The 12,268-nt window shown below is 34.9% G+C and overlaps 1 protein-coding gene and 1 pseudogene across 1 annotated transcript; one reads left to right on the forward strand and one right to left on the reverse strand.

The window, feature by feature from the left end:
* The first annotated feature begins 866 nt into the window (after positions 1-866).
* On the forward strand, positions 867-10,069 carry LOC149491761 (tRNA nucleotidyltransferase cca2-like; annotated as a pseudogene).
* A 1,270-nt stretch (positions 10,070-11,339) lies between these two features.
* LOC149491762 (NAC domain-containing protein 76-like) lies at positions 11,340-12,017 on the reverse strand. The gene has a single exon (XM_089717056.1). It carries the CDS (start codon positions 12,015-12,017, stop codon positions 11,340-11,342), a length of 678 nt encoding a protein of 225 aa, XP_089573182.1.
* Positions 12,018-12,268: the final 251 nt, after the last annotated feature.

The raw sequence follows: 12,268 nt of genomic DNA on the forward strand, positions 1-12,268 counted from the left end.
TCCTAACCACATCTGCATAGTGTTGAAGCCATTGCATTCGTTCTATGCTAGATGTAGAAGATTCGGCCATGAGAGGGTAACGAAAATAAATAGATGAGCTAACGTGAGGAAATCTTCAGCTAGGGCATAAGTTAAAAGGAAAAGATAGGGCAGGAGAGAGAAAATTGTGATTTTAGTTTTTTTTTTTCATTATCTGATATGGCCAGCTGATATGGTGAGTTTCTCTGTCCTGTAAATGATTTGTTAGTGTTCATGTCAGACTTCCGTTTGACACTCACCGGTAAATTGGATAGAAAGATTTTTGTGAAACACTAATTAAAATTAATATATTTTTTGTGACAAATTGAATTCTAGGTATGCAACTGAAATAGTGCCTATACTTTAGGTATGTCCGGTGAAATTAAGCCATCTCCAGGTATCGAGTTACTCCTCCAATACTTGGAGATTGGAAGCTCTTTGAAATCAAAGCATGGTCTCTGGGCTTAAAAGGAGAGGATTAGCGATAGATGCAAGGAGCAAAGAGAAAGAGGGTGTAGAAAAAAAAAAGGCAAGAGAAAGACAAGATGAGAATATATGATATGAATTTTTTCATTTATTTAATTAAAAATGTGTCCATGTCAATAAATTACCATATCTTTGACAAAAAAACTAGCTAATAGCATTTTCTTTGGTACTCTAATAATAATTAAGGGATTTTTAAGTGATGAATTGAAGTTTAAGAATGGTAATGCGTGGGGCATATAGTTCAGGGACAACCGGTGAAAATAAGCTTATGAATTCATTACCAAAATATTTTATTTTTAGAATTAAAAAGTTTGCTTGTTATAAAAAGAAAAGAAAAAAAAAAATGCAAAATGGCGCTCAGTTCAAGCCTTCATAACCTAAACCGGGCTTAGAGCCAGAAGTTCGGGATGCAATTTCTTAGCTCCTCGAGCTCAAAGAGCCACTATATAGCAAAAGAAGACTATGAGACCTTACTTGAACACGGCTATAAAGCTCGACCCTTTTCGTCTTCTTTTCTCTCCGAATCTCCGCGGTAGAAGGATTAACCATATCAAAACAACCTTCGCGTTCCGAAACCTTCGTTTCTCAAGCGAAACCATAACTCCAAGTCGCCATCTTCTTCTGCGACGCCGTTATCGTTGCAGAGCAATGGGGACATCTTCTCCTGAAGCAGCTGTTCAAGTTCACGTTAAGGACAAAATTGAACTGACGGAGATTGAGAAGAAGATTTTTGATCGCCTTCTTAACACCCTGCGTCACTGCAATCTCAAAACTGAGCTCCGTGTTGCCGGCGGTTGGGTTCGCGACAAGGTCGGTCGCCTAATAATACACACTTATTTATACACATTGTACAGAACATTTCGTTTTTTGGACGGTTCGTATGCTTTGTGAGAAATTTTTTCGGGTTTTAGTAATTCTCAGTTGTCAGAGTTTTGGGCCTATCAAGTGTTTGATTAAAGTCCACCCTTAGGAAAGCAGAGAGAATTATGAGCGATAAGTGGGTATTTGGATTATAAAATTATTGGTTTAGTTCACTTGGGAAGAATGATTTAGTGTTAAAAAGGTGAAGAAAGGTGTTGGAACTGACTGTTGAAATTGGGGTTTCAGTATGAGCAGGTTTCATTACCATAATTTGTAGATGATGAATTTCTCTTAGATGTATCTCTGGTTACTTGAGAGTTGAGATACTGAAGTCTATGGCAGGAGGAGATAGCTTGTAAGATTGGATAGTGTCTATAATACATGTTTGCATATTCTAAGAAAGAAGCTAAAAAGACAATTGACAAATGATATCTATTTACATGTTTGCGCTCGCTCTAATTGGGGTTTGGATATGATGTTTTCTTTATTTCTCTTCATTCTTCATTAATATGTTCATGTATTATTTCCTTATAATGGTAATTTTCTCATTGGCAGATTTTAGGCAAGGATTGTTATGACATTGATATTGCTATTGACAATATGTTGGGCAGTGAGTTTGTTGATAAGGTCAGGGAGTATTTATTATCTACTGGGGAAGTGGCACAGGGTATTGGCATTATTCCACGGTAGAATTCATCTCTCCTTTGTTCTAGTCTATAAGTAATATTTCTTTGCAGATTTCATTTAGAATACAACTAACCTCACATTAAACATGAATTTATTATTTCATTGACATTTCACTGCTGTTGTTGGTTCTTTAGTTGTTTAGTTTTGTAAAAGGTTATCCCTATGTGGATGAATATAATATTCACTACAAAATTGATATGAACATTTGACTTGCCAGATGCTGAGATTCTGCAATATAAATTCAGAAAAACTTAAGATACGGTGGCAATTTCTCCAAGTAAATAATGTTAATTGTAAAAAACTTGCATTGCTTTCATCTATGCAGGGAAATTTCCCCAAGAACTATTTTAGTTGTGCATATTGATGAAGAAATAAGTTTCAGAATTTCCAGGAAGTTACTGCTCATGTTACTGTAGCATATTACTGTTTACTATACTGTAGCAATTCTCCAATTTAGGGTTAATTTATATTTTAATACTTTATGTTTTAGTTAAATTAGGCTTTGTTTAAAATAGTTAAATCCTTTAACTATTTAGTAATTCACTCTATTAGGATTTTAAGTTTAATTCATATTCTACTAGTATGTAAAATTAAAAACCTTTTTTCTAGTCAGATTTATATGCTATATGAAGGTTGTAACATGTTACATTATGACTTTAGATTTGGTGTTTTCTGGAGTTGTAACTACTATTTCTCTTTCTGATTCTTTTTTTCTTGTCCTCTGATTGGATATTCCATGCCCCCCCCCCCCCCCCCCAAAAAAAAAAAAAAAAAAAAATCTGAACATTTTATGCAGCAAGTACCAAATTCATACGCTTTTTTGTTTCATTTTTCATGCTTGTTGCTTGGACTTCTTTGTAGACTAATATGTTCCGTCTTACTAATCTTAGCTTTATAAGCTTGTAATCTTATCCATGTCATTCCAAAGAAATGCCATGGATAACTAGGGAACCACTACAATAGGAAATAACTGATCTATTCACTTAAGTTGAAAAAGCTGCTTCATGGATATCTACCTAGGGAAGGTCGAAAGCTGAAGGAAGTATAAAAGAAAGAAGATCGTGCTTCTTCTTCGTTTACTACATCGGCAATAGGATCGTCTCGTCGAGTATGAAAGGAATAGTAGCAACCAACGGTGTGAAAGCGTCCGTTAACTAATAGGTATAGGTAGGTGTAATATGTTATAGCTGCATAGTAATTAAAGGCACAAGGCGCACTGGGCTGCTGGAGCCTAGGCGCTAGCCTCCAAGCGAAGGCGAGGCCTAAGTGAAGTGAGGCGCAAAAAAAAAAAAAAGGATAAAATACATAATTCGAAAAATATATTTTAAGATATCAATAAAAAAAAGAGAAAAAAGTAGAAAACATGGAAAGAAACACACATGAATCAGAAAAAATGGCAACATGACAAGTTATACTTAAGATATTAGAGTTGACAGAAAAGAGTATAATCAAAATAATGCAAAAAAAGGAAAAGAAATAGAAAGCAAATATAGGAAGAAAAATTGAAAGAGTTATATTTGGATGGAATGGGCTAAAGACTAGATTCCAAGAGGTGACTGCTGGATGAAGGAGTGGAGGTTGGATCACAAAGCACATCTCTTTTATATTTATTTATTTATTTAAGCTGATGTTGGCTAGATAGCTTTATATTGAAAAAAAAAAAAATCCTAGATGACTTGTTTTGGAAAACAAAAAAATAGAAAGGCGCAAAAAAGGTGCACGCCTCCACCCACAGGCGATAGCCTGAGTGAAGTTGCGCGCGGCCTGCCTCAGGACTGTTGAGGTGCAAGCCCTTGAGCCTTAAGTAAGGCGCGCCTTTAATTACTATGTATAGCTGGCAGCTATGGAGCAATAGAAAAGGGCTTATTGCTTATCAAATACGTGATTGAACTAATTTTTTTGTGTGGATGGGCAGCACGTAGAGTAGAAGACTGAAAATCCTCATGTCACTAGTTGAATTATGGTTCCTGACACGTGATAAATTTCTGTATCAGTTCTATTCTACAATTAAATTACTTCAATAAATTAGTCAATATAGATCTGATATGGACCCAGCATACATATTCACTAATAGTATAATTCCTGATATATGCTTAACTTATCCACCTAAATGTCTGTAGATATAGTCTTTTTAGATGTCAGACAATGAAAAAGTTTATCTTATAAAATGAAAAAGATAAATATAAAAAAACAATTAGATTATGTCTCCTCTTCTTTTTATTTGATTTGTTCATAATGTGTCTCCTCTCATTCAGAAAGAATGTTAGTACTTCATAGTTGACCAATATGGTTCTATTCTTGCAGCAATCCTGACCAGTCCAAGCACTTAGAAACTGCAAGGATGCGCCTTTTTGATTTATGGATAGATTTTGTAAACTTAAGGTGTGAAGAGTATAGTGAAGGCAGTCGTATTCCTACAATGGTGAACTTCTAACTTAGCATCTACTTGTCTAATAATTTTTTAGTTCCATGTTCATGGAGTGTGTTTCTGTTTGTTAAGTTCTTAAAAATGCTAAATTTAGTTGCATATGATGGGAACAATTTTTGCAGTTAACCATAGAAACAATCTCTGGTTAAAACAACTTCAAGTGATAGTCTTAGGTTAGAGCCATGCGTTGAGTAGCCTTTTCTGATTTACTTATTAAACCATCAGTTGAATTTGATTTCTTCTATTGCGATTTAGCTGAATATGTAATTTATTTAGGACATAAAATTTACTTGTTTAATCTGCATTGAGTTTGCAACAGAAATTTGGCACAGCAAAAGAGGATGCTTTTAGAAGAGATTTAACCATTAACAGGTATCTTCCTCTTTAAATGATTAAATTGGTGCACTCTCTGTACGCTGTTCATGATAACTATATATTTGTTGTTGGACTAACGTATGGCATTAACATTTCATTTTATGTCAGCTTGTTCTACAATATTAATACCAGTTCAGTTGAGGACTTTACTGAAAGAGGTTAAGATAGGCTTTTTATGCTGTTCTCTTTCTTTTGCTGTCAAGTAAATTTGTTACGTCCTTTGTATAAAGCTTTCTCACTTATATTACCTTCTCTTTCTTTCATTGCAGGCATTGAAGATCTAAAGTCTGGAAAAATAGTTACTCCTTACCTCCAAAAGCTACTTTTTTGGATGATCCGCTTAGAGTTCTTCGAGCTATTCGATTTGGTACTTCTGAATTTAGATTTTATTTGATTGTGTTGGGAATTTCAATTTTCTTTTTCCTTTTGGTGAGATTTGACTACACATAATTTTTTGGATAACACATGCAAGTTTCTAGCTCAGCATGTCTTGAAATAGCTCAGTATCAAAACTTGTATTTTTTTGTATATCTATTTTGTTTTCTTAGTGTCATGTAATGTCTTTAAGAAGTATTCGGGTTTTATCCTTTCAATTGAATTATAAATTTACTATGAAATAAAACTCTACCAAACAATTAGAACTCATGTTGGTCCTTGGATAGGTGAAACATGTTGAACTCTGTAAGTCTTCTAGGGCTTCATTTTAAACAACTACCAACTAATAACAGCAGTAATTAAGAAGTAACATCAAACTTAAGTGATTGATCATTGCTCTGAAATTGCTATGCATATATGGCAATAACTCAACTGCTGAAAACTTTTGAGTCCATGTCTATTATATAACCTGATCATGTCTATAAAACACCTCAAATTTTTCATATGCGCAGTCAGCTAGCGTGATCTTACAACCTAATATTTTTCTTCACTTCTATTGGTTCTTTTTTTCTTGCTTCTCTTTTTCCATTTCTATGTCTTACATGGCTAATTTCTGGTTATTTAGGTGCAAGGTTTGGATTCATACTTGATGAAGAACTCAAAGTAGCTGCTGCCTGTGATGATGTGAAAAATGCTCTTGCAGTGAAAATTAGCAAAGAGCGCATTGGAACTGAAGTATGCTAACCCTCTTGAATAGATGAATAGCATATGCCTCAAAATATTTTTTATGTCTGGCAAGACATTGACTTGCTTGTGAGGGACTTCTTTATATCCATTGTGTACTATGATAGTAGTTTATTATTTATCTCGTTGCTGCTCTTCTGTGCAGGTTGATCTCATGATTTCTGGCAATCAACCTGTTAAAGCTATGACACATATTTCAGATTTGACATTATTCTGGGTTGTCTTTGGTTTTCCTCCTAAGGTTGAGCCAGCAGTGTCAGAAGGATGCCACAAGTATGATATGGTCCATGATGTCATTGATAATTACATCTTATCTCTGTTTTTGTAAAAAAATCTGCTGCTAAACTAGTCCAAAATCCAAATTAGAGTTTGTTATATTATTTAGCAAGAGTTTAGGAATGATGAAGGCATGCATCAGTGTGATTATAATTTATCTTTCTCTAGTTAGGCATGGCTACCGGTTCATTTTGAACTGGAACAAACCTTACTGTAGATGAACCGGAATCGGATCAGAACCGTCGGTTCAAAATTTTGAACCAGAACCGATGGTTCAAGGGCCGGTTAAGGTTCATGTGAATGTTAAAATTTGAACTTGAACGCCTGAACCGGTGGTTCCAGTCCGGTTCGAACCGAAAATTTTCTATTTTTATTTTCAAAATAATAATCACTTAGCATATTTTATACATCTCTAAAAGTCTCAATAATATTTTACTGCATGATATACTTAAGATTTTTTTTTTTTTAAAAACACTTTCTTTAAAAGTTAAAAATCTAAAAAGTAAAATGGAAAGAAAAGAGAGAAATATTTAGTCTAAACTTATATTGTTTTTAACTTTTTTTTACCCTTTTAAATTGTTTACTAAGTTTAAAATTACATTTTTTGAAGCATTTTTCAAAATTTTCTTATAATTTATTTAATTAATAACATTTAAACAAAATAAAGTGATAACTTATTTGATTATTTTGTAAATTAATTAATTTTATTCTTATAAGTATGAGCATTCTAAAATTTACCAATATTTTTTAAACTCATATTAATATTTTCGAAAAAGATGTAAGTAAGAACCGATTTTTTTTAAAAAAAAAAAAATATATCGCTGGAAATCGTGATCGGAACCGTCGGTTCATCGGAATCGTACCGGAACCGGCGGTTCAAGGGCGTTCAGGTTCAACATTTCAAAAATTTTGAACCGTCGGTTCCATGAACCGCCATGCCTATCTCTAGTCCAGTAATTTGGTGGTCAAACATAGTGCGTTTTAAAAGTTTCCTCCTCTCTCCTGAAATTTTGCCGCTTTGGAATTTAAAAATAGATGCAGCTTATTGAGCAAAGTAAACCCATTCATTCAATATCGTTTGAGCAGTTTTGATGTTTTGCATTTTTATTAAGAAATTTTTGTAGTATAATAGCAGCTGGAATGCACGCTTTTCATGAGATACTGATCCTGAGAGAATTCCTATACACTTTTGCTAACATCATTATTATTGGGCTTAAGAATGTCATTGTGTTTACAGCAGCCTTTTATTATATATATGTTTTTTTTTTTTCCTACTCACAGGATCCTTTTACCCATTTTAGGCTCTGTGTTGCTTACTGGATGCTGCATGGAACCTTATTCAATCAATTGGGTGTTCTTTCTTCACTGTGAGTGAGCCACGAATTATTTCCCAAATCTTTTTACTTTCACCTTCTTCTGTTGACATTATCTAAGTAGTTTCCATTTCAATTCTTTTTATGCATGTTTAGTGTGTTGTCTTTGGTTTTGAGTTATAAATACTGTCACATTTGCATTCTAGGATGAACAAAGGAGACTCTGTTTATATGCTGCGTTGTTTCTTCCATTCAGAAATGTTACATACAAGGATGAGAAGGGTAAAAAGGTATGGTCCTTGTTTCGTTTTATTTATATCCTGCATCTTTTTGTGCTTGTTTCTTTATTTCTGGAAGCATGCAACGGATCCACATGAACACTAAACGTGCATCACAGGAAGTTGTTACCATTGGTTAGTTTCATAATAGGGTGATGCAAATTTTAAGCCTTTTTCGCACCATTTGTTGTCCCCCTTGTATAATTCTCTCACCCTCTCTCAGAATGGGATTTTGACAGGGGCCACTTTACAGTTGTATTTTTTTCGGGCATCCTGACCTGGCTGCAACTTTCAACAAAGTACAAACATTTTGATTTTGAATCATAATGAATGGCCTTTAGCCCTGAATTATCTTTTCAGGCTTTTGTCGTTTCTCAAATTTCTGATTGTACTCTTTGTCTTGGGTTTCAATACATGCATATCTTTATTTCGATATCCAATAGTTAAGTTTATTTGCTGCTGAAGCTGCCCATGTGTTCTCATGCTGCAGGCTCCTGTTGTCAACTTTGTCTTCAAAGACTCTCTTAAGCAAAAAGTCAGCGACTCTGAAACAGTGAGTTTAACCTATTCTCTTTGGTTTCTAACTGCATCTACTAATGATAGGATATAATTTCAACAGTCTCAGGGCTTCTTGAAGATAACTTCAATTGTTTTTTTGTAGGTTATTAAGATACATAGGTCAATTGAGAAATTCTTAAACTTGATCCCTTTGCTTATTTCTAATGAGGACACCCATCCAGATGAAGTTGACTGGGGAGTAGAACTTATGATGTGCCTTTCTCATCAGAACACCGCGTATTGGCAGGTATAAAGTTGTCCACGGCACATTCAACTTTCGCTGATTTCTCTATGATTCTTTCTTATTTGGCTCATCTATTCATAACTTTCACAACTACAAACAATCATTCTAGTAAATACCTATAAATTTGTAACAAGTCACCAACCTCCGTCATTTTATTCTAGATAGTCAATATTCTATTCTACACAGTAAGTGACCACAAAATCCGTGACCGTATAGATGTGCCGGAACAGTTCGGTGTTCTCACCCTGAAATAGCCTGATTGCCTAAATCTGCCCCTTTTGGCATTCATTGGAATGGCTGCTCAGCCATTATATTAAATATATTACAAACAATTAGGGCATTTAGTTCAGTAAACTGCTTCTTGTAACTTTAATGATGCAGGATTTCTGCTACGAGAAATCAAAGACTTCTGGCGAGTTGCTTTATTGATATCTACTGTGATATATCCCACCAACAGAGATTTTACTCAAGAACTTTTAGATAAACAGTTTCAACTCGACAAGAGAAGAGAACTATTTAAGACAGTTGAGAATGCCATAACTGGACTAGGTATGAAAATTCATCTGTGTAATATGATTCATACTCCTAGGAATTTTTATCCTTCTGAGCATAGGTATAAAAATGTCAAATACTCATTATTTGCTATGTATATATAGACATAAGAAAACCCTAGTTTGTTTTATTTTGACTGGGAAGCTCCCCTTCATGTCCTTTTTCTGATTGTGATGTTTTTATCATGATACAGGTCTTGAAAAAATCTGGGACGTAAAGCCATTGGTTAATGGCAAAGATATTATCAGCGTTTTGCAGCTTAAATCAGGAGGACCTCTTGTTCGGGAATGGGTAAGGCATTCGTTCTTTCCCATAGTTGAGAGCTACTATAAAATTTCTTGATTCCAATTTATTTCCTCTTTGCAGCAACAAAAATTGCTAGCTTGGCAACTTGCCCATCCCACAGGAACTGCAGAAGAATGCCTTGATTGGATGAAGGAAACGCATTCAAAGCGTACCAAAATGGCGTAAACATCAATCTAATTCAATCTCTATTTAATATAAGACCTCATCTAATCTGACTAGAAGTTGCTTTTGCACGTTCCCCTGAGTTCCCATGAACATTCATGTAGCTTTGGGTAATAGACTGATGGAGAAATGATGGAAGACAGGTAGCACAAGAAAATTTCTCAAGTTTCTGAGTAACAATTTTGTACAGATCTACAGATACGTACTTGAAGTTGCAGTCAAGGCAAAAGTATTTTGTTATAAACATTGACTATAGTTTCACCTTCTAAGCATAATTGTTAAGAATCAGAAAATTGTATTTAACTATGGGCTTTATGACCCACTTATTCTACTGTGTTTACACTTGGAATCGCAAACATTTTGACTTGTTCATATAACTGGTATATAGCTGTTAAATATTAGTTCATACAGCTCGTATTTTAACTGCTTTTGGGTTAAGTTTAAAAATCTTATAATGATTCCTTTTCAATTGATCCTCAAGAAGAAGACTACAATTCCCATCTTGGATCGTTTTTGAATCAGATGTCTGGTATGTGATTGAAATGTCTTCTGTGTACCATGGATATGGGCATGCTAGAGAAGCAACAGGATCAAGAACTCAACAAATCTCACATAACAGTCATTTTAACTTACAAATCTAGTCTCAGTTTATCACGTCAGAAAAAATAGAAATCAATTCCCTATCAAACAGAGGAAATTGAACATCTTAATTTCGTGTATTTCATTATTTTGGCAACAAAAAGGAAAAAAAAAGCCTTTAAGACCAAATTACACAAACTGAAAGCCTTGCAACACAGGCCATTTGATCAGGCATCAAACCAAACATCTTGAAATCACACAAAACTTGCAGGAACATTTCTTTCAACCAAAAACAGAGTATACCGGACAATACATTTAAGTATGCAAGGAAGGAAGCAATCTTGCTCATATTCATATGAACCCATCATTCAAATGCACAAATTCAGCATTTCCCAACACATTACTAATTGAATGGAATTGAATATAGACAAGTTGAAAATACTAAATAATACTGAAAAGAAACAACACATATGTTTTGAATCCAGTACTTGATTTTCCTTTAATGAATCAACATGTAAATTGATTACACAGAAAACACCAATCATGTTCCATATTTTTGAAACAAACTAAAAAAAAGAACCACCAAAAATGTTTTCCTTGTCATATCTGCAATTAAACAGCAGCTCAATGGCCAAGGTTGTGGAAAAGAGGAAGAGAGAATGTACAAGAGGCACTAAACAGAACCCGAGTCAGGATCAGAATCAGACCCCAGAAATTTCTGCATATAAGCAAAAAAATCCTCATTCTCATCAGCATAATCGATCTGATCAAATTCAAAGGTGTTAGCATTATCCAGCAGCTCCTCAACACTAAATTCAGTACCCATTGGCTCATCACGATCAGCGCCTATCGTCAAACATTCATCCTCTCCAGAGCCCAGATATCATTGCATTCTGAGACAACGTGTTCAAGCTCGTCTACCTGATTATTAGCCCTAAGTTCAGTTCCCAATGGATAATCAAAATCGCTACCTATAACCCAATTCCCATAATCTCCGTTTGCTCTCATGATACTACAATCTGATGTTACTTCTTGTTGTTCTTCTACTTGATTATTAGCCCAAAATTCAGTACCCATTTGATCATCAAAATCAGAAGCTATAACCAAACATCATCATCTCCATTAGCCCTAATCTGGTTATAGTATGACTCCGCTTCATTGTCATTAGCCTTGATACGCTTATTGCCAGACATAACCATCTCACAGTTTACAACTTCACCACCCTCACAATCATCTATTTTCCTCTTGCCCTTATTTTTTTCCCCTGTTTTAGACCCATTTTTCCTCAAACGACAGAGCACTAATTCACGGTTCAAATCAGGCAAACTATACTCAAACAAGATCCAACCGCAATGGTGGCTTGAATTTCTGTTTTTGTATTTGAACCTTTTCTTGGTTGCTTCTATCTTAATCCTACAATCAAAATCTGCCCTAGCCGTGACTTCAAAAATTTTCCCAGAATCTTCTCTATGCCAGTTACCCTCACCAGTACCAACACTTCGATCAACTCTAGAATAGTCAGTAATCAGCGTTTGTTTGTTCTTCTTCTGCGAGGCTTTCTTCTTTAATTCAGTGAAAAAGTAGAGATCCTTAACATCAGTTCTCTCGTCACCACCGAATCTCTTCCAGACTTCCCAGGGCTCTTCTCTTCCATATAACTGGCAGTCACTTACTATCATCTCCGCTGCCGCAAAAAGCTTTCCAGTGAGTTTCTTGTACAGATAGTGACCTGCTAACTCCTCATCGGTAGGATCGAACCGAAATCCAGGAAGCATGGTTGGAATTCTAGTCTCCCGTTCTTAAATTTCTCTAGAAATTCTTGAATTTTCTCAGCTTTCTCAGGGAAAAGTAGCGCAGAAGCCAAATAATAGTTTGGGAATCAAGCAAAAAGAGGGAACGAGGGAAAGCAATAAATACCTAATGGAGAGACGCGGGATGTTACCGTTAGAAGAAGATAATTTGAAATCTTAGTTTTATGAGTTATGCGTGTGGACAGATAATTTAAATCTTTGTATTGGCTATATAT

Source organism: Jatropha curcas, unplaced genomic scaffold, assembly GCF_041381405.1.
Source record: "Jatropha curcas cultivar XTBG-Jc1 unplaced genomic scaffold, XTBG_Jcur_1.0 HiC_scaffold_678_pilon, whole genome shotgun sequence".
Taxonomy (NCBI): domain Eukaryota; kingdom Viridiplantae; phylum Streptophyta; class Magnoliopsida; order Malpighiales; family Euphorbiaceae; genus Jatropha; species Jatropha curcas.

Bases quoted from the DNA above. Each gene is read 5' to 3' on its own strand.
- LOC149491762 (XM_089717056.1), bottom strand. From the start codon at position 12,017: ATGCTTCCTGGATTTCGGTTCGATCCTACCGATGAGGAGTTAGCAGGT.